Source organism: Cuculus canorus, chromosome Z, assembly GCF_017976375.1.
Source record: "Cuculus canorus isolate bCucCan1 chromosome Z, bCucCan1.pri, whole genome shotgun sequence".
In the NCBI taxonomy this organism is placed as follows: Eukaryota; Metazoa; Chordata; class Aves; order Cuculiformes; family Cuculidae; genus Cuculus; species Cuculus canorus.
Window position 1 is genome coordinate 14033553 of NC_071441.1, and position 23407 is coordinate 14056959.

The 23407-nt window shown below is 39.7% G+C and overlaps 2 protein-coding genes across 2 annotated transcripts in view; one reads left to right on the forward strand and one right to left on the reverse strand.

Annotated features, from left to right (window-relative positions):
- Positions 1-1548: 1548 nt before the first annotated feature.
- LOC104064002 (betaine--homocysteine S-methyltransferase 1) lies at positions 1549-22367 on the reverse strand. Its single transcript, XM_009566290.2, has 8 exons — positions 22212-22367; positions 18452-18584; positions 14606-14724; positions 12418-12609; positions 11724-11871; positions 10657-10839; positions 5508-5736; positions 1549-5007 (listed from the first exon to the last, which is right to left on the reverse strand). The coding sequence occupies exons 1-8, from the start codon at positions 22248-22250 to the stop codon at positions 4833-4835; spliced, it is 1218 nt and encodes a 405-aa protein (XP_009564585.2). The 5' UTR covers positions 22251-22367; the 3' UTR covers positions 1549-4832.
- Positions 22355-23407, forward strand: part of DMGDH (dimethylglycine dehydrogenase) — a 46109-nt gene continuing 45056 nt past the window's right edge. Inside the window, exon 1 of the mRNA XM_054053882.1 lies at positions 22355-22480. Within this exon, the coding sequence (XP_053909857.1) occupies positions 22413-22480 (68 nt within the window). The 5' untranslated portion in view covers positions 22355-22412. The remainder of the gene's footprint in view (positions 22481-23407) is intronic.

Below are 23407 nucleotides of genomic sequence, written 5' to 3' on the forward strand. Positions count from 1 at the left end.
CCCACCCTATGGACCAGTACCTCAGCTATTAAGGGTAAGCATCCTCTGCTCAAGAGAGAGGATATTAAATTACTGGCCACTGACCACTGGCTGTGGTTTAATGTGTGTGACAACAAAGAAGACATGAGGACGTGGAGTGGAAAACCTACTCCAGCTCTAGAGGCACAGGTACATGAGTTGCAAGAAAGAACAGTCACAAAGGGGGATTCTTCCAGGAAAACTGCTGCTCCAGTCTCCAGTGCCCAGTTCCCCAGACAGAGCAGAAAGGCTGATCTTACACCTAGTCTTAACTGAAAGGAGTTCTGATTCATATTTACAAGAAGTAAGTAGTGAAAACAGGTGTAAACAAGTCTGTTCTGAAATTAAATAGAAATTAATTGCTCTTCTGATTTATGTCCTTGTTTACAAACCTGACAAACCATTTGAGGTTCCAACTTCCCTGATCTTGTAGCCATACAGAGAGTCACCAGGAGGCAGTATTTGCACAGACTGCTACAAGCCTGTGTATTTGAAGTACAATTTGATGAGATTTAATCATACAGGAAGTCTGAGCAGAAATTATAATCACAGAATCATAAAATGGTTTGGGGTGGAAGAGACCGTCATGATCACCTAGATCCAACCCCCCTGCGACTAGATCAGGCTGCTGAAAGCCACATCCAACCTGCCTTGAACACCTCCAAGGATGGGGCATCCATGATTTCACTGGGCAACCTGTTCCTGTGCCTAACCACCCTCACAGTAAAGAATCTCTTTGTTCTATCTAATCTAAATCTCCTCTCTTTTAGTTTAAAGCCATTGCCCCTTGTTGTATCTCTACATGCTGCTGTAAAAAGTTCCTGTCCAGCTTTCTGATAGGCCTCCTTGAAGTACTTTTCAAACACATCCATGTCTTTCTTGTGTTGGAGGCTTCAGAGCTCAATGCAGTACTCCAAGTGTGCTTTGCCAGCTCACGTTGAGCTTCTCATCAACCAACACTGCCACTCTTCAGGGCTACTCTCAATCCATTCTCCACTAGTCTGTAATTAATTATGCTTGGGCTTGCCCTGACCCAGGTGCAAGACATCGCTCTTGACCTTATTGAACTTCATGAGGTTCACACAGGCCCACCTCTCAAGCCTGTCAAGGTCCTTCTGGAAGGCATCTCTTCCCTCCAGTGTGTTGACTGCACCACTCAGCTTGATGCCTTTGGCAAACTTTCTGAGGGTGCACTGTGCGTGTCACTGAAAAAGATATTAAGTTATATAGTGAAGAACAAGATTTTCAAAAAGCTTTTGCTGTCGTAGGACACTTCATTGATTTTCCATGAAGCTGGAGTACTGCAATACTTATGAGAAATGCCTTTACAGAAAAGTTTGTAGGAAGAGCCAGCAGGATCTTCCAGCAGGCCAGCTGACATAGTTGAAAAGAACATGCAAACCTTCCTGCATACAAGAATTTCCTTTTACAGGAAAAGACTTCCCTTCCCAATGTGGCAGAAGAATGCTACTGCTTGACACGAAGAATAGTACAGTCCTTTTATTCTTTTTTTTTTCCTGGGTGGAACTGCCCTGTTTTCTTTGTTTGATTAGAAATAGAAGTTGTTCAGGGGATTTTGCATAACATCTACTATAAAGCTGGCTACCCTGTCTGCTGAAAGGCAAACACTAGCCTACTGGTCTCTTTCTACAGTCACTTCATTTGCAAGCAGTTTAATTGCAAAATAGGTCTTATTTGCTCTTGACCATTTCCCTCCTGTGTTTCAGTTGTCATTTGATCTCTTTCTTCAATTACACTGAAATGATGAGATACAAATGTTTTCAAATGAATATTACAAAACACTCTTGAACCATCTACCCATGACTGATAACGCTTGTGAAGTATTTTTTTATCAATGCATGTTTGCTGTTGCTGTGTTAGTAGTGAGATAGAATCATGCTTTTTCTCCCTATTCTGAGCACAGATTTCTTCAGTGTGCTTTGAAATTCCTTTGTTAGCAACTACTCTCCACTCTGATTGTATCAAGTCCCATTACCCAAATTTGCTTTTCTTTTCAGATTTACAACTCTACTGGACACAGAAGCTCTGAGGTGAAGTTGACCAACATATATGGAAAGTCTATATTCAGACTCCTAAAGCTGGGATGTAGTTGATTGCTCTGTTTCAGGAGTTGTGTAGAGAGAGAGGTATACACTATTGAACAAATTAGTATCATAATTCCATGGAATTGTATGTAGTGGAGGTTAATATCTCATATAAAACTTAGGTCAGATGCCATGTTCTCAATAAAGTGGAACATAAGGAAAAATTAATGAATTTTTGTAGTAAAGCAAGATACTGAAATAATATATTTTATGATAATATTCTGCTCATCCTACTTGAATGGTGTCAATACTTAATTTCATGCCTTGCAGGATGAAATGAGATTAGTTTACATTCAATATTTTATAAAGTCGACAGGGTAGAACAAGACAGATATATGAGTCTACTTCTTTTATCCTTAGGTTAAAAAATATCACAGAACCTACCAATGCATTTGTGTATAGAGTTGAAAAAGAAGGTATGAACTATGCACCATTTTAGGAAGAAATTTATAGTACATACACATCTCAGATTTGGTACCTAACTTCCTACCTAAGTTTTCAGACAGGCTTTCTAAGGAAAGAAATTTCCTTTGGTTTCGCTGTCAGCCCATCTTAGTTCCTTAACAAGTCATGTAATAAAACATTAGAAAGCTTTAACAAATCCAGGAGTTTCCTTACTCCTAACTAAGGTGTTACACAGAAAGAAAAGGGGAAAAAAGTTTTGTTGGCTTTGTTGCTCAGGCTTTTTCTTTTTTGTTTTTTTGAGAGTGGGTGTGGGGAGCACTAATGACAGTTTGGGGTCTGTAGTGATAAATAAAGTACCGTGTGAACTTGTTTTCATCCCACTGTCAATTCCTTTCTAAGCCCATCCTGTGGTAAGAATCAAACAGGGACTGTGTAGCTTCCCTCTTGGGTGAGCTCTCATAAACACTCAAAATCATATTTGATCACCTTTTTAAATATCATAGTTCTTCACTATTCTGTGTTGTGAAGTGAACTCCTTCACTTCAATACAAATATTTGCGTGTTTGGACAATTTAAAAAAAAATTAGTCCAGCTGCTTATCATATAGACTGTGATGGTTAAGCTGCATCCTTTGCCACAGGAAGTCCCTAAACGGGCAGTGATTTTTCAAAGCAACCTCTTTAACAGTTGTAGCTTCTATTTTAAGCCTCTTTATCCTATATACATCCTTAATGCTATGTGCATTTTGGTGGTGATCAAAGATCTGGCCTTTTCTGTTTTGCATTATTCCACTTTCTGCATGCAGAATGTATAAAAGGGTTTAGGAAGGAAAGGATTTAATGTAGCACATGTATACTTGCATGGATGCTTTCCAAATAATCTACATTTTTAATATCCACTTTCTTGATTTGTCTACTTTTGGCTTAGCTAGTAACTACTTCAGTTCGTTATAAGAGTGGTGAAGGCTGATGGCTTTCTTTAAAATCCGTGTGCCAGTAACAGTCTGAAAAGGAAACCACAAGTTTCCTATTAGAGTGTTGCATATTTAAATGTTCCCTGAACTGCAGAATATCAGCATGGGTTGAAATAATGAAATAAACATATACATAAAAAGTAGTTCAACAAAAGCTTTCAATGTTAACTCTGGAATTTTCATAAAGATAGCAGCTTCAACATAGAATGGATGGGAATAAGAGTCTAAAAAAAACCACATAGTGTAGTATTTCGCAAAAATAAATTGTGGAAATGTGTGCTTTTTTGTTTCCAAGAGTAGTGATACCCTTCCTAATACAACCCCTCTCAACAAATTCTCAACAAATTAAGGTTCTAGGGTGAATCAGCTTAAAGCAAATCGTGGAATGTTCCACTGCTCTTATAAACAGGAGTTATGTTTTAGAAAGCTTTTGGTTTTATGTGCTATTTTGAGATAACCAAGTGTTTTCAATGAGATGTCCAGAAATCATCTGAATCATTTGAAAATCAGTTGTTTACTGGAGGCATGTTTGAGCCCTTATGATTTAAGGTGTGAAGATAAAACAATACTATTCCATCATCTTACTGTTAATTTATTTGATTTCTTTTCAATTCCAAAATAATGTCTTAAGCCTTTTAGTCTTTCAGAGGAGTAAATTCTGTGTACATGGTAATTTGTGACAAAAACAGTGAGTTATTTACCTTGTCATTTCTCTTTCCTAAAAGTTCTCTAAATCTTTCTCCTGTACATAAAAAATTCCTGCAAGATCTCACTCTCCTTATCTTTTGATTCTAATTTTAAGATTTATTTTCCAGTTTACTCTTATTCTCTTGAAGGAAAGAAAGTGATTATACATATCTGTGCATCTGAAGCATTGGCAGCTTGGCTACTTCAGCTACCCTGAAGTAGCCCTCAACGAGTCTTGAGATCTGAGGAATATCCTGGATAATCCCAAACTGAAAACAGACTCAGGAGTGGAGCTCCATTGATACCGTATTTATAGACAGCTTTTTCTCTTTTCACAGGTGAGTCGAGCCATTTATTACTTTCCATGTATTTTTGTGTCTACCCAATTAATGTCACCTAGCTAACAGAAGCACAATTATTATGAGAATCCAATCCTTCTTCTACATATTTTCTAAACTAATTGTCCAGAGAAAGATTATCAAAGTTCGACACATATAATCTATAATCACATTCTTTCTGCATTTTGTCTCTTTCATTACATGCTAACTGATAAATCAACAGAGTACTCATCTTCACAGATTTTCTCATGAAGCATGAGATGGTTTGCAGATAAATCATTCTAATATTTACAGAACTGCAGTGGATTAGATCTTCTGTCTCTGGAAGAGCTCCTTCAGCTGTTGTTCACTAGTTGGTTCTTTCTGTTGCATCAGCTCCTTGGCTCCTTTGGTCACTCCCCAGCCATCTGGCTTTGACATTGAAGGACAATATGGCCTGCCTGAAGCAGCCTTTAGATTCTCCCAATACTCTTTTCTTGCCCTGAAGAAAGAAAAGGAAATGTAGGGTTTTTTTTTCCCAGCACCTCACAATACTAACCGAAATGTGGCAAAGGGCCATCTAACTTCCACAGACTACCTTTGTATTTAGATACAGAAATACGAATGAGGGCCTGGAATGAAATGCTGTATGCTTAAATGGTATCTTTTCATCATTCAAAGCAATATTGTAAGCCACTCACCATTAGGAGCTGGTTTACAGCAGTCTCTTAGTTTTTGATCTTAACCTTCATGAACTACTTTTGCAGTAATTCAGACCAAATCTTCATTTTAAAGAGCGATGAGAATTGCTGGAACTCTCCTACTGCCCCTTCATCCCTTTCCCAACTCCCAGATCAGACTTAATTCTTCAAACTTATTACCACACAGAATGTTTACAGTGATATTTAGACGTGCATATCAATTAAGTCAGTCTACTGTATAGACTAATGTAAGATTTTGCAAGGAATATGTTGGTGTGTTTTCCAGTTCAGATACACATACCTTGCTCTGACCCACGGTTTGGTATGCATGCTCAGGCTCTTGCCCCAGCTATCATGTTTATCAGAAGCTTCTGGCAAAAATCCTCTTTCAGGAGCTAGCTCCTCAGCTATTGCTCGGATGTGATATGGCTCAAATCCACAGCAACCTCCAATGTAACGAACTCCTAAGTCATAGGCCTTTCTTGCGTATTTTTGAATATCCCATCTGGTTGCAATTCTTGGCTCCAGAGCTGCAAAGACATTCATATGTTAAGTTTCCACCGTGCTCCATTTCAGCACATGTTTTTGGTAAGAAATTGCATTGCTGAGATGTCTGCATGCTGTTCGCAAAACTAGTTACGTACACACAGATGTTTGAACTGTCATGCTAGAATTAATGATGCAAACTTTCAGAAGTTTAGCTTTTAGACTCAGCTATGCTCTGCTGAGCTCTGCTTGTTAAGATTTTCTGGCCTTGCAAAACAGCACCTAATATCTTCGGAGACTGATCAAGCCCTAAGTCACGCTTGCCATTCTGCCAGAGTTCTTAGCTGGAGTATTGGAGTACTTCCAATGTATCCCTGCATTTCCAAAGAGTTCCTTATAAGCAATCAATATATGGGAAATCTTATGACAGTACTGTGTCAAGATCTGTGCAAGGAGAAGGTATCAGTCTACCAGCAAAAGGAATAAGCTTGCTCATTATTCCTCAGGAACGCTTGCCACACTTATTAACATTATCAGGTAGTGGCTGCCAGTCATTTCACTGACAGCTGGGATCTATAGCTATTTCTTAGCCCATCCCTTAGTTATAATCCCAGCCATAAGCAGCTTGCTGCATCAAACCATCTCATTCCTTGTGGAAAGTTCTGTGTGTATATAAATTAGGATGCAGACTTTATTTTGAACACTTCTCCCTGTTGCAGGTTGTGATGAGCACAGAAAACGGGTAACAGAGCTGAAAGGTAGGACTTGTAGAAGGAAAGGAACAAGAAGTGAAAAGAAGGAAAAGCACATCTCAAAGGGAAGGACTGGCAAAAATCAAAAGAAAAGACCAGTGTCTGAAGAAGAAACTTTAAGGAATAAAAATACAGGAATAAAGGATGAGAAATCCTCCCACTTTATGCACATCAGCAGGAGATGGTTATCAGGGGAGTGCATCATGATGTCTGTGCACTGAATGCTCTGCCGGGTGAAGCAGCTGTGGTGGGGGGTAAGACTCCAACAACGCAGCAGAGAGGTAGCATTCTTCTCCCTGTGTCCTTTCCCCAAAATGCCTTGAATATAGTAAGGTGACACAAAGCAGATCTACTCTAACTCCAATGAGTATTTAAGACATAGATTCAGAAAATAAAAGGCAAAAGGAAAAAAACCAAAGTGTTCCTAAACAGAAAACTATTAGTCTCAGAGGGAAAGACTTGGACAAGGGAAAAGCAGATGGTCGATCTCAAACGGAAAACCAGATGAAGCTATCTTGGAAAGCTGCTTAAATAAAAGTAAGCTTGCGTACAGTCCTGCAGATGAAAGAAAGCATCAGAAGCACAAATTAGTTAATTCCTTGTCTCTTATATAAAATTAAAAAGTAACTCAGAATTGATTCAAAACAATCAACAGTAAGAATGCAGCATCTTGCACTCAATTTATACCTGCATAAGCAATTAAAGTCTAAGGGAACAGTATAGGGTGTTTCCCTGTCTTCTGCATCACCATCCATGGGACCTGTTGAGATGCATTTGTGGGTCCTGAGGGAACTGGCAGATGAACTTGCTAAGCCACTGGCCATCATATTTGAAAAGTTGTGGCAGACTAGTGAAGCTGCCAGTCACTGGAAAAAGGGAAATATAATGCCCATTTTCAAAAAGGGGAAATATAACACCCATTTTCAAAAAGGAAGACCCAGGAAACTACAGGGCAGTCAGTCTCTCACCTCTGTGCCCAACAAGATCATGGAGCAGATCCTCTTAGAAACTATGCCAAGGGACATGGAAGACAGAGGTGATTGGTGACAGACAACTAAGTGCAAACTGTGCCTGACAAATCTGGTGACCTTCTATGATGTGTTGAGAGCACTCGTTTATATGGGAAGAGCAACTGATGTCATCTTTCTGGACTTGTGCAAAGCATTTTATACTGTCCCACACAACATCACTGCCTCTAAAACGAAGAGGCTTGAATTTGATGGCTGGACCACTTAGTGGATAAGGAATTGGCTGCCTGGTCGCAATTAAAATGTTGTGGTCATGGCTCAATGTCTGGGTGGAGACCAGCGATCAGTGGGGTCCCTCAGGGTTCAGTATTTGGACCAGTATTATTTAACATCTTTATTGGGAACATGAACAGTGGGATTAAGTGCATCCTCAGAAGTTTGCTGATGACGCCAAACTGAGCGGTGTGGTTGATACTCTAGAAGGAAGAGCCGCCATCCAGAGGGACCACAACAGGCTTGAGAGATGGGCCTCTGTGAACCTCATGAAGTTCAACAACGCCTGCACCTGGGTCAGGGCAATGCCAAAAATGGATACAGGCTGTGCAATGAGTGGATTCAGGGCAGCCCTGAGGAAAAGGACTTGGGGGTATTGGTGCGTGAAAAACTGAATATGAGCCAGCAATTGCACGCGCAGTCCAGAAAACACACTGTATCTGGCACTGTATCAAAAGTGTGGCCAGCAGATAAAGGGAGGCGATTCCACCTGACTCTCATGAGACCTCACTGGAGTACTGCCTTCAGCTCTGGAGCCCCCAGCATAAGACAGACATGGACTTGCCTGCGTGGGCCCAGAGGAGAGCCACAAAGAGGATGAGAGGGCTGGAGCACCTCGCATATGAGGAAAAGCTGAGAGTTGTTTTTATTTCAATCTAGAGAAGGGTCTGGAGAGACTTCTAGTGTTTTGGGGGGGCTTGCAGGAAAGCTGGGAAGGAACTTTATCAGGGAGTGTAGAGATAGGACGAGGGGTAATAGTTTTAAGCTGAAAGAGGGGAGATTTGGATTAGACATTAGGAAGAAATTCTTTACTGTGAGGGTGGTGAGGCACTGGCACAGGTTGCCCTGAGAAGTTGTGGATACCCCATCCCCGGAGCTGTTCAAGGCCAGGTTAGATAAGGCTTTGAACAACCCGACCCAACAGAAGGTGTCCCTGCCCATGGCAGCAAGAGTGGAATGAGATATCTTTAAGGTTCCTTTCAACCCAAACTATTCCACAATTCTATGAATCAATCCCTGTGCTTCAGGTGTGCAAGGACAACAACAACCTGACTTCTCTGAAAAAACAAGGATAAAGCCCAACATAAGAATCAGGCACACATGGTGAAACATGATGACTGAAACAAGCAGTGATCTATGAAAAGAAGTTTCCACATAGATCAAGTTTTCTGGGATCTCCCCCTTCCCAAAACTGACTAACATTCTGTTTTCCACGCCTGTCAATGCATTTCCTTTCTTGTTTTTATTCAGAATTAGATATCTATAGCTTAACAGTTTATGTCAACATTTATAGTAAAAAGAGAAAGAAATTTTCATCATGTTTGGATGAGAAGTTTTTACCTGCTCCTGGATTAACCCACTCTCTATATATCTACTTTTGAGATAATTTGGTATGCTTTGACTGAATCGGACATTTTTTTTCTATAACATTGTCTTGCTAAACTGACAACATTTGAGAGTAATTGCAGTAACACAGAGGGAAACACTGAAAACCAGGAAAAAGTTCTACAGATAAATAAATACTGCTGGCATCTAGATGCTGGAGTTTGCCAATACAACATAGCCAATGCTTTTCTAGAAACTGAGATCTTGTTGGCCTGTACAGAGGTTATGTACACTTCAAATATCTAAATATCTCTTTGTGCATATTGCCTTCCACAAAATACAGAGTTAATTGGGTCAGTTTAACAATGATTTACCAAACTGCCTATCTGCTGTCAAGTGATTAATTGTTCCTTCTGGGTATTGACAATATACACAGATCCAGCCCTCTCTAGTTAACTCATAAAATTTTTGAAAGCTGAGATCTCATACAGGTTGCTTAAAACATAAAGAAACATAACAAACCAAAGAATGAATCCTTCAATTCACTTGATTACCTGCTGCATCTGTTCTATCTTTTTTTTGCTTGCTATAACAGGAGTTATCAGAAGTAATGAATAAGATAAATGAGTTCCTATCACTTTTAATCATCTCGGAACATTTCCAGAACTCAGACATGTTATTACATGTGAATGCCTCAGGCTTATGCATTATTCTCTTCTCTTTGTTTATGTAAAGAGAGGATTTAAAAACAGAAAATCTTCCTGAAAACCACATTTATGTTTCAATTTTTTTTTCCACAAACTGAAGTCTCAAATCTTTTAATACCTTATCGTCTGATCTTGAAAAGTAGAGTACACAATACCTGAAAATCGAAAGCCTTTTTCTAATAAACTTTAAGATGTTTAGGCTGATTTTGTCCTCTTATCTTAAAGGAGTGTGATCTACATCCCAGGTGGAAATAAACCCTAAATACAAACAACTTAATACACAAAGTTGCTGAATCTTTCCGTATTCGTAGAATTTCTCATGAACATACATGTGATGAATCCATCTCCAACTGATAGTCCATTTTTAGCAACATCAAAGAATATATTACCTATTCCGGTTTCTCTCTAACCTTACTTATATTAGACAGTTATGCTTGCAAAACTGAGCCAATAGGAGCACAATGATCACATACCTATATCCAGCTCTACATATGCTTCACACATGAAATCCCTATGCAGGTAAACAGAGGACTTGTGGGATAATCCAAAATGCTGAGGAGCTCCAATGCAAAAGGATTTAAATCTTTGTGAGTTTTAGAGTATTTGTACTCATTAATTTCTATTTACAGCTGTCCTTACCAACGTTCTACAGCACAAGTAAGAAGTAAATTTCTTAACTGAGTTTAGGTTTTGGCACTTACACTGTTTTCATTATAAATTCATTTTAAGTACTATCGCATATTGTGATACTACTGAAATACTGTCACTGTGTGGATGGATCTTTAACTTAATATTACACAGCAGTGCCTCTATGGAAAATATCAGACCGGTTAATTGGGACTGATCCTATTGTATAGGAGCACACACTAAAAGCAGGGGGCAAGCAGGGAAGGGAGGTGTGAAGGAGCAGATAATAATAAAAGATACCTGTGTCTTACCAAAGGGAAATTCTGGAAGATCAATAAAACCCTGCTTTCCACAATCAGGTGTATGGAAAGCAAGTGGCTGGGACATCAGATGGGCTTTCAGTTTAGCAGCCTGCAAACCCTCTTTCATCAGTTTCACAGTTTCCAGGGAAATATCTGGATCAAAATGGCAGTTGACTCCAACAATAGAAGCACCTAGGAGCAGGAAGATAACTTGAAGTCACATCTCCTGAGGGACTGGGAATTGAAAGTTCTTAGCCACACCACTCTAGGAGCAAAGCAGTCCATTTTTACACCATCATTATGAAAACAAGACAGTTGAGTTAAAGCCAGCCTCAAATTTCCTGAGGTTGATCATTACATTTACACCTCATGTGCACTGCTCTTTTCCTTCCTGATAATGAACCACATCTCACGGCCTCATACGGCTGCTTTTCTTATCAGTGTGTAATCCATTAAGATTGACTGTCTACGGCTACCTATGCAAATACTGGCAGGTTCCTAACATAGGTTCTGCCTTCGGATTTCAACTCTAACTCCAAAGGAAAAGAGTAGTTCAGAAGACATGTAATAAGACCCTGTACCATCATTCATCATGCCTCTTCCCATAGTCCTGCAGAAAACATAGCCTTTGGTAGGCGAGTTTTTTTTTCTCTTCATCTTCTTATTCCTTTATCCCGGATTTGAATAGTGTTCCATGCCCTTCTAAAAACATGAGTTGAGAATCAAAGATATCTTTGGATTCTGCTTATGTTTTCATAATTGTGAGCCCAGAATTTGTGGTTGGCTCTGTATCCAAATTTGAATAGGTTTAGGATTTTGCTTTATTCAGTATCAGCTGCCTGTGGCTATTGGTCCCAATACCATCCTGGTTAACAAGGATTTCATAGCTGCATTTTCATATGCTTTTTACACTACTGCTCTAGTAAAGTACATATAAAGGATTTGCTACAGGGTCAAAACTTTTATCAGATGTAACTGGGAAGCTACCTACTTGAGATACACATACATTTATCTCAACACTTCAGGACTTTACTTTGGTCCATGCTTTTAAAGGCCATATTAAAACAGATTCTTACCAGCCTTTACCAGTTGGACAGCACATTGTCCAGGGGATACGCCATGCATGTCTCCTTCTGGACCAATGCACATTGTAGCTGCAACTGGCTTTCCAGATTCCTTTAGAACTTCGACTGCCCAAACAGCCTCTTCAACATGTTCAAAATACTGAAAGAACGAAAAACTGGACTACTTTTGTTTCTTGGTGATGAAACATAAACACAATAATCGAGACCCCAAATGCACCAGTAATACAATGACTTGATTCTTATCTGACTTCCACTGCCAGTATTAAGTAGAGCTCACTGACCATTTTTATAAAATGATTTTAAGTCAGCAACTAAAATTAAATTAAAAAACATACATATATATATTCTTTGTTCAGAATAATAATACCTATACAGGAGGTTAATCAGAAATCTATCCCCAAAGAACACTTCTATTCTAGAAAAGTCACCTCAGGTTGACTGCTTGTCATGTATAGGAAGAAACAGGAAATAGTCAAGATCACATTAATCTAGCCGCCTCTTGTACCAGTACAGATTTCATGGTCCTATTCTAGGATGCCTACAGATATTGCTGTGCATTTAGAAAAATACTTGATATACTGGAATAAAACCATAGTGGAAAATTGTAAAGGACAAAGAACTACATGTTTGTACTCTCTAAAGACCAGACATCTTAAAGACATGTACTTTTTTTTTACAGATTTACCTCTGCAATTAGGAAGTCCACATTCTTCTTCATAAAGACTTCTAGTTGCTTTCGAAAGGCTGCTTTAACCTCTGCTTTATCCTTGCAGCTTAAGTATGATGGTGTTTGACTGACTCCTCCAGCCACTAAAGCATCACCTTCATTAGCCACTTCTCTTGCAAGGTCACAAGCAGCTTCATTCAGTTTCTGGCACTGTGTAAATTTAGATTGCCAGTTTTATCTGGTCAGAGATATGCATGTAATTTCAGAGCACAAAAAGAACAAAAAGAATCAAAAGCCATAACGGCTTCTTCATATTCTTTTATAATTTTAATTGAATTTTAAATAATATTGATTAGGAAAATGAGCATCTTTCAAAAAACAACAACTAGGAAAAAAACACTAGGAAACAAATGTCTTGCCATGTCTAAGTTATCGTATTATCAAATATTACAAAAAACATATTACGTTTAACATATCTTACAGAAGTAGTCCATAAAAAGCAAATACTTGGTGTGAAGCGGAATTTTCTTTGTCTCTTAGAAAGTGAGTCAGTTACACTTAAGCATATGCTTTTATTCTGCTGTTTTGAGGGTGAAAAACCAAAACATGCAGTAATTTCAACTGATTTTACATTTCTTAAAATGTATTTTAGCATTTTGATAGTTTTCAAGATTTAAGATATAATATTCATATAGATTTATTTAAGGCATTTTTAAAAAGATATCATTAATTATCTGATGTTAAAGTTACTGATTTAAGAATAGTAAAGGCAAATACCACTATATATGTTTAGTTAAATCACCTACACTGAAAGATCCAGTTGGTCTGTATCTAAACCAGGATGACTAGAATAGCTTATGAAAAAAGAGGTTAAGCTGGGAAAAAAGATTTTGGGAAAAGAATCATTATTTGGGATAGATAACAAATACGGATTAGAGCAGGTTTCTCGGCAGTCTATGGACTACTTAGAATGTACATATGTTTCTCTCAACTGAAGTTTTCCATGGCTACCTCAAAAGACCTAGCTAAAAAAAGGCTATCACTGACAGACTGCCTTCCATCTGCACTTGTGTTCAGGTACATGTTTGGGAACTCCAGGAGGTGGAGCCATAAACCAATTAAAGCCTGAATTAATCTTCTTCAGGAACTGACAGCAAATCAACATTGAAAGCTTTGCTGCAATGCATTCCAAATACCAAGTTCTCTCCCACCCCTTCTTATAATTTTGCATGGCAGCAAAAGTTGCATCATGGCTTATTCCAGAATGACTGTGTTTCTGGGATTACCACTCCAGTCATTTCAATTTTGCATTTGTTGAATGTAGAGGTACACCATTTGAGATAAATTTGGTCATACGACATTTTGGTATAACCCCTTAATTGAGCTTCAAGTGTTTCCCTAGTCTCCAGATTGCTCTAATTTCTGACTTGGCATATCTTGACAGATACAAACATATTCCTTCCTCCCTGCCGCCTGGAGAATCTTCTCTATTTTTGAGGTTGAAATAGAAGATGGGACCAAAAGGGAAAGAATCAGAGAAAACACTCAATGCCAAACCTTCTGGTTTCAAAGGAATTACCAAGGAATGTCTGTGCCAGGAGTCTCGGTGGAGCTGAGGCCTGCATCTAGTGAGTACACCCAGCTCCAACATCTCCTTTGTGTAGAAGGTAAGAAAATACCAACATGGTACTTCGGTTGCTGTAACAGATTACCTTGATACAATAGAAGGGGAATATTGACCACAGTGTATACCTTGGATTTTTCAGTTGTCATTGAAGACATCTAAAAAAACATTCCTGTCTCGTTAGCCACTCATTCTCTATGACTCTTCACCACTTCTGCAGCTGATTTGCTTATTTGGATGTTAAAGCATTTATTTTTCTCAACTGATTTTGCTCTGTTTGCATTTAGTCCGCCGTACACTCTTTGTATCAAACCTCAAGTAAACTACCTCCTCAGGTGGGAAAAACGTGGTATGGGCATTCTCTTTCCTCTCTTCCTCAATGCCCTGATTTGTTGGGGGCTTTTGTGCTTTAACCTCGTCTTTTTTACTACTGCAAACTCTGAAATTGCATCATCTCATTCATTGGTCCACAAATATAGCCAGAACTGTTATGACAAATTGTGAGAGTACTCAATAATCTCTCTACTATACCTTTTGACATTAATCTATTTCATATCTCCACCAAAATAGAGTTTTACTCACACTTATTTTCTCAGCTACATAATTGCCCCGGTTCTCTAGTTTGTCCTCGCTAGCATAAAAGGTGAATGTCTGCAGAACATTGGATCCAGCTCGGAGGAATTCCCGGTGAAGCTGACGAACTGTGAAGAATTAAAAGAGACAAAGAAGTTTGTAGAGATAGTACTGCTGTTGTCCCAAAATTAAGTGCTAATAACAGTAATGTTACTGCAAAATAAGTGATACCGTGTTTACTATAAAAGCTTTTAGGAAAGACTAGAAGCAGTACTCTAGTCTGCATAGAATACTTTCTTCTCACTCTCAGAACATTAGGCAGAAAACTTTCTCCTTAATGTCTGCTAAGAATGACTGAAGATCTTTATTTAGTTTATCAGTAGATTCAGTTTTGCATGCCATTTTGCCTATCTTTGACTTTCTGAAGTCCTTCAGATCTCTGAATTTCACTTTTTAGAACAGCATAGTAGTTTTGGAAGGGATCTCTGACAAAAGAACATAACAAGGAATAACAAACAAAAAGATCATCAAATGAAAGAGCCATATTTTCATAGCTTCTAGACTATGACGAAGGGAAAAAGAGATCATGTCACCATATTAAGGGACAAAAATCATATTTATATGGAATAATATGGCATTCCATTACATCCTCTATTTTTTATTTTCTATTTTTCTTCTACAAAGCTCTAGCCGGCCAAAATCAAAGCTCTATTTTGCTAAATACACCCTTAATTAAAAGATTATTTGTTGTTCCACAAAAGTGACTCACAACACAGACTTAATTCTTCTCACAAGCCAGCACATGGTGATTTTACCACAGAGCCAATACTTTATTTGAAGGAACAGTTGGCATTACTTTAAATGGACAAATTTCCTGCATTAGGACTTTGACAGGCCCTGTAATGCTAGTTCTGCTTTTATTGCTGTAAGCAGTACACTGCAATCACAGCAGGAGCAGAACATGAGCTGTCAATTTATTTTATAAATATACCCACAGAATGATAATTGTCATAAATTCTAGAATGCTATTGATCATGTGAAACAGAGTTAAAGTGCTCAACAGCATATAGCAAATATAGGAATAACTTACTCCCTAGATACTGTACCCAGACACAAGAACACAGCAGTTTCTGGGGCAGATGCTTGAAAAAGTTTTCCTGAAGTTCTAGTTTATCATACCTCATTGTCTACAGACAAACTGTGTCATTAAGGAAATGTGTGAATGTGTCACAAGAATTAAACTACTCCTTTCAACTGCAACAAATACAGCCTCCTATGCCAGAGAAGCTGAAATGGTGGTTTTGACTTGCTAGAGTCAATCTGCATACATGCAAGCACGTCTGTTTTCAGTGAGGGAGCAGTGTAGCGTAGATTCCCTTGCTTTTCTCTACTAGCACAGAATTTGATTTCTTATTACAGCGTTGGGTAACCACAGTGTGATTTAACACAATGCTTCCTTTCCCAGCAGTCACAAAGACCTATCCAGGAATACAGATTATAGCAAAGCCACAGCTCAGAAAGCTTCTAGAATGTGCCTGAACTAATAAGATCAGATTTCAGTCTTAAAAACGGTATGCAGAGTCAAAACATTCCTTGTGCAGGGAGTATTCTTTCCCCCACAGCATTAAAACAGGCTATTGATCTCAACTGAAAGGGCTGTCTGTGTATGCTTCTAGTGTCGAGTAGTTTGTTTTTCTATTGTCCCCCATGAGAACTCATTGATGAAAACTAGTTAAAAAATGGGAAAAGGGAAAAAGAGCCACAAATATTTTCCACAAACGCTTTATGACATTTCCATAATAAACCAGTTGTTTAAAACAATAGTTAATGCTCTTTAAATACAGTTCTTGCATTCCAAGAAGAATGCTTGTGATTTCTGTAAATAAGGATGGTCACATAAGTAGACAAATGAAATATAACCTAGCATATACGAACAAGAACTTTATACCCCAAGCTACCAGCTATGTGAACAGGAGACTCTTGAAAGTGTCTACACTTTGAGGAAAGGAATAGCATCACAAGTATCAGCCTGGATCTGAATACCTGACCCGGCTTAGTAGATGTATTTTGATCCCATTTCTACACTTGTCAGCCTGGCGAAACTTCTCTCTTATAATGATGACACTGGCCTTGAACTCATGGTTTTTTTTTGGTTGTGGTTTTTTTTTTTTTATTTAATTTCTCGCTGCATTCTCAGAACCTCCCTCCTTTTTCCTCCTTCCTTATAAAGGCAAGAAGGTCTAGTAGTTGCACGGTTTTTATACCAGCTGGCTCAGACAGTTGCTCCTTCTGTTCTTTACACCTGCTTTCAAAGAAACATGACCCCCAAGCACGTAGGAGCAAAAAGAGTAATGGACAGAAGGCAGCACACTGCACTAAAAGAAATGAACACATTTCCATCAAAGGGTCCATTTATAAACAGCCTATAAGGGGCTTATGAAAATTGTATTACTATGTGACAGATATAAGCAATATGTTCTAGCAAATCAGTAGAAATTCTTAGAAGGCTGGAGCTGTGACTACTCATCACATATTTAGAGCAAACGTTTATGCCAATTTAAGCCATCCATAAGTGCCTCCACGTAAGGCAGTATCTTGCATTCCCCATGGACTGAGACCTGCACTTCCTGAAGAGACACGTGGAGAGAGTCAAGATCTTCCCCTGAAGGGGAAATAAAGAGCATGGGATAAGTGCTATGATTTTTGAGATAGAATGTGTAGGGGCTGACAAAATCAGAGATGGAGAGAAACAGAGAGAGTGTTGATGGGATGTTTCTTGGTGAGATGAGAATCAGCAAATTAGGTCACCAGCCTTTAAACCTAGCTGGATGTTTCCATTATCTAAGGCTGCCTGTGACCCTAAGTTAGGCGTGCTACACAAAGTGACACTTCAAAGCTGACAAGATCTAGGGTGAATAAATACGTAAGGTATACAAAGCAATTTAATAGACACTGCTATTCTTCTTCTTCCCCTCCTCTTCCTTCTCCCCCCTTGTATAGAGGAAAGTAATTTGGAAGCGCAAACACTTAATAAAAGAAATCTTGTTTCCTCAGGATATTCTGAATTGGCTTGTGGAATTAACTGCGTATCATATTAGTAGGGCAAATTCTTTCTTGCAATGAAGCATACATAAATAGATTAGCATCTGCTTTTGCACTATTTAAGCTAAACACTATAATCTTTATGCTGGAAGGCATAGAATGATTGCTCATTTTGTCTCCCTCTGTTTTAAGAGAGTCACTCCACTAAATGTTTATTGCAGTTCTTAGGTTCCTATGAGGTTTATCATTCCCCATTTCACAGTACAGTCAGATACATTAAAAACTCCTCTTCCATTTCATCGTTTATTAAAAGCCCCTATTTTTCTCAAAGAACTAATAAACAAACAATATTAATTTACAACATCATAAATTCTAGAATGGCTAGAGCTCAACAAAACAGACAACTGTAGAGTTCTTTTTCACAAGATGTTTTAAATTATAAACTTTATATCAGCTCAAGGACAGACTGAACAACTCCATGATAAACAAATTACCAAATGTTATTAAATACGATACCATACCTGGGTCAAAAAGTTCCTGGGTTGCAAGTTATTAAAGATTGGGAGAGCATTCCAAAGAAGTATCACTATATGTTTACACTACTCATATTCTTACTCAGCCAACTGCTTCTGGCCAGTGTTAAGAGTAAGAAAAAAGGGTAAGATGAGCATTTGGTCTGTAGATCCTCAGGCTATTCTTAACAATGCCAAGGGACATTTCTATTTAAAAGCCTACTACAAGTTTGTATACACTTATTGTTTACCCAACCATGTTTACATTCACTACAGAATTACCATTTCCAGCAAAACCGACCTGCTTCTGGGTGTTCTACCGTTGCTTCAGGAGTCCAAGGCCCAGCTTTTACATATCCCCTCTTTTCAAGAGCAATAACAAATCCTCCATCTCCAATCACAATTTCTCCAGCATCTAAGCGCTCCAGAATACCCTGAAGAAAGCAGGGGTAAAGGTTAACAATTACAGTTCTTCAGTTTTGGGGGCCTCCTTTGTCTTCCTTGCCATTTCCTGTGTTTGCAAAGCAGAGTAAATATTTGTGGGCTACCAGAAACATCTATGCCATAATAAAAAAAAGTAATCAATTTTCTCCTTGAAATTCTCTTTAAAGAATGGTAGATGCCAATTTTGCAACATAAAGCTTTAATATGTGCATGTATATTACAGAAGGGTTCTCATTTGTCAGTTTTATTGTATTCCAGAGACATAGCCCCCAGAATTAGAAAACAGTGGTCCAACCCCATTCCTTTGAAAGTAAAACACCATCTTAAATTTTCCTGTAAAATATAAGAGAAACTTCTGAAATGCTGGTATCACTGACTGCTATTTTTTATTGCTCTTTAGCTACAAATGCCATCTTAACAGAGCCTTAGCAAAAGTAGCTTGCAACACAAGAGGGCATTATGCATGATAGACAAGTAAGCATGTAAAATTTTCCTGCCAAATAAGACGCATTTCAAAATGCTGGCCTCCATTTTCTGACAGGCTCTTTATTGGCCTGGATTTCCTTATGAAGCCTCACAAAATGAAAGAAAATCCTGCTTGTTTTGCATAGCCATGAAACGTTTTAAGATGCCGAACTGCAAACCTTACAGCACACTACGATTAACCTTGCTTCCGCCTTGAACTCCACGCCAAGGCAAGGGAAGTGGTAATTAATTTTTTTTTGCAAGATTGAAAAACATACTGGTTGCAACCAATGTATATTAATTATTTCATTCCTTTCATTGGTTCATTGGCTTGTTCAAATTTTCAAAACCGTTCCTCACTATTACACCAACAGTACTAATTTCTGCAACTGGATTACAACCATAATTCTAATTACTTTAAAAAGGGGATGAAAGCAGACCTGTTACATTAACAAAGGTACTGGGTGCAGGAAAAGAGTTAATCAAAGGTAAAACTGAAATTTCTTTCCCTCCATAGTTACCTTTTCTTGACGGCACCCTAGCATATCAGTAGATGAAATCTGAGGAATAGGAAAAATAAAAGCCTTGTGGCCATAGAGTTGAGTGTGGTTTTCATGCTGAGAGGAAGGTTTTTTCTCACTATTAGACTCCAACCTTTAGGAAATTATCTTTCTTTATAATTTCTCCTTCATTAATTCAATTATCTCACACCATACATCCAGGAAAGCAAAATAACTCTAGGTGACAGTGAAACACTTGTATCTCAGCTCTGCCTCTCAGGCAGGAGGAGAGCATGCCTTTCCAGCAAGAAGCAGCATTGTGCCACTATGCCAGTGCCAAGCGTAGCACTGTAAGGCTACTTGGAGGCTACAAAGCCTGGCTGAGAGGGCCAGCATTTTTGGCTCAGGCACTGACACGGCAGCAAGGTGGCAGAACTCCTCTATACAGACACATGAGGTTGGCTGCATGTTGGTGTGCAAATCTGCACCACATTCCATTACACATGGTGGACTTACGAAAATACTGAGCTGATTAATAAAGTGTGTCAGCTTTTATCTTTATTTCAGCAGGACCAGGGCAAAACTCAATCTGCAGTACTCAATCTCTAAAACTCAATAATTTTCCATAGGTCTACCAGTCATGCTGGTCTACTAGAGCAATTCTCTTCCAAGTTTAACTGTCAGGAGGCTTTGTAAAGATTGTGTTTGCAATTAACTAATTTGCAGTTGTAACACAATGCCTCAAATGGGGCCAGAGAAAGGCACTCAAGGGATCACTGGCTGAATCCCTGCTTCCTTTGCCTGCCAAAGAATCTTTCATAGATGGAGTCTGCTTCAGAAGCTTACTATGCAGAAAATAAGAGTGTAAAAAAAATCTTTAAAGTAGAGGCAGCCTCAGTCATTCCTTGTTATACTGACCATTAAGTAACAGATACATGTTGATATCATAGGCAGGTATTACATCTCAATGCACTACAGCTAACAGACCTTTTTTCTTTTAGCAAGTCACTCCTAAGATTTAACAGCAGTTTTCCTTCACAGTTCTAGCTTTTTCCAACTGCATTTTAAAATAATCTTCACTTTTGACAAACAGAAGCAACATAAGCCATGACTGAAATGACCATGACATCTTAATACACAATATATTGTGATAGATTAAATTCAGCATTGGGGCATTTAATGAAGATGACATAACTATGAAGCACAAAGTACTTAATACATACTTCTTCAGTTCAGACTGGCTTACAATGGTAATAACTTTTTAAAATGTTATTACAGGTCTGATACAATCTCTTCACATGATTTTTACTTTATCTATTCTGGGTAAAGCACCGTTGGTTCAACCAGCATACAGCTAGCATAAGTTCAGCGTCAACATTATTCTGTTCTGTCACGGAGATCTACAGCTGGGTGCTCATGCCCAATCCAGACCAAAAATTGTATTGTCAGGTAATCCAGTAGTACACAGATCTAATATTAAATAGCAAGAAACAGTGTCTGTAAAAAGCTACCCAAGGCTTTTTTTTTCTTCTGTGCATCTTTTCACTGCTTTACTTTTGCTACTATGAATGAAGCTGAATCACATCATCCATGAATCTATCAGTGGAAAGAGTGCACGTCTGTAAGAAGATAATCTCTTAATCACATATTAGGAAAGTAATCGAACCATTTAAGTGAAAAGCTTACTTGGTCTACCTACCCTCTACTCAGAGGAAAGAAAAGTCTCTCAAAGCAACTATTCAGATCTTGGGTGTGACCTCAAGAGAGGAGGTGTCCTCTGTAGGAGCAACTCAAAGCACTTGCCTTCTGCTAGGCGTCTTAAGTTATGTAGTGCGAGTATGCGCCAAAAAGAAAAAAAAGGCCGAGCAAATACCTCCTCCCATCCTTTATAACTGACCTACCTGAAAGTCCTAGAGAGAGCTCATGGTCTTCTTCCCATATCGTGTTCTCTTACTCTAGACTTAAATGCCACACATAAAAATGAGTAAACCCAATTGTGAGTAAGAAGTGTCCTATTAGTAACAATAGTGTCCTTCTGAATGGAAGACAGGATAAGGTGATTCCACTGACCTTTCCAAGCAGCTTCGCAAGGTAGCAGTACTCTTAAATGTCAGAGTTTTATGTAGACATTTGCCTTAATGGCCAGAATGGCTGATGCCTGGATAACTCTTTATAGTGGCCTTTTTCTTCAGCTAAATGAGAGTGCAAAGGGCGTGAGTGTATGCGCTAATATTACAGACACTGTTGGTATTCAGTCATTTAAAGCAAGGGAAGTGCAATTTGGGGCTTTTAAATAGAGTTGGCAGGACGCTGGAGACAGAAACGATAGCTCATGCTTAAAATAGTTCCAGTTTTAATGCGTTGCCTGCACTGCTTAGTTTGCATATTAAATAATACAACGCAAAATGACTTTGAACTTCGGTGGCTCCAGTCTAGGCAAAATTCTATGAGCTGTTACACTAAGCACTAAGTTCCATCTGTTTCACCCATCCCATAACCGCGTCCCACACGCCCGCAACGCCTCGGTGCGCGGAGTCACCAGCGCGGCTCTCCCTTAGCTCCGGCGGCCCCGGAGCGGCGGGGACGGCGCTGTGGGGAACGGAGGGGGCAGGGGAGGAGGGAAGGGAGGCGAGCAGGCGGGGGAATCGTTACCCTTTTGCCCTGCTTCGCGGTCTTCCCGATCGGCAGCATCCTCCTCGCTCCGCCCACGGCTCGGCACGGAGCGCGGGATGCTCGGAGCGCTTTTATGGCCCCGGGGAGGAGGCGGGCCGCGGGGGGGGCAGCGCCGCGGGAGACACCCCCGGGCGGCCCCTGACCCCGGGAGAGTCGCCCTGCGTCCCTTGGTCGGGCGGGATGAGCGCGGTGCTGCGCGGAGCCCTGCGGCGGCTGCGCGCCCCCCGCTCCGCGGGCGCCCGGCGGCGGTGAGTGCTGCGCGGGGCGGGCGGGCACCGGGCGCCGCGGGGAGGGGGGAGCATCCCTCCCGTTCCCTGATGGGCCGTAACGATGGGCGAAAGCTGACCCGTGTCAGTCGGGGCGCGAAGGTTGGCCCCTCTGGGTCCTTGCCGGGACCCTGGGTTTGAAAGGAAAGGTTGGGAAAGAACTGAAAGCCGAGTGAGGAAATCTCCCCACGCCTCTGCGCCTCAAAATTCGGTAGAGGAGCTGGTTGTGTGCGCCCGACTCCTGGGTGTTACACACTTTACTGCTAACTTACCAAAATTAATGTATAATCTCAAAGAACAAAGCGTCTGGTGCACCAGATACAGAAAACCTGTGGCATCCAGCGCTCCCATTTATTTTGCTTTTCATTCATTGCCACACATTTACTCACAAGTGAGTGAGCTTGATGTGTGTCCCACCTGCACCTGCACTTAAAATGTGGTGTTATTGTATAAGATCTCTATTCGTAATACATGCAAGCAATAGTTGTGTTTCCGAGTGCAGGATGGGTGGAAGACTAGTTACACATTAGAAACATTAGAAAGCCTTCTGCCAGAGAAGTTGCGAAAGCAAATGTGCAAGGAGGGAAGAGATAAAATTGAGTATTGATTAACTGTCCTGAAGAGAGAGATACTGCGGTTTCACAGTACAGCTACTGTACAGAGGTTCTACCTTGTCTCACAACCAAAAAAGAAAAAAAAAAAGGCTTTATAAAACTGGGATAAAATTCCTGGTCTGGCTTGCATGCTTGGCCGTCCATGGCTGGGGCAATAGAAAGGAGGATCAGATGAGATGGAAGCACTGCCTGTGGCAGCAGTTCTGGTTTATGCTGCCTTGAAGTGGTTGTGAAAATGCAGTGTGTAATAGCAGGTGTCTGCCTTTGATGAAAACCTGTTTCTATAACGTTTTGA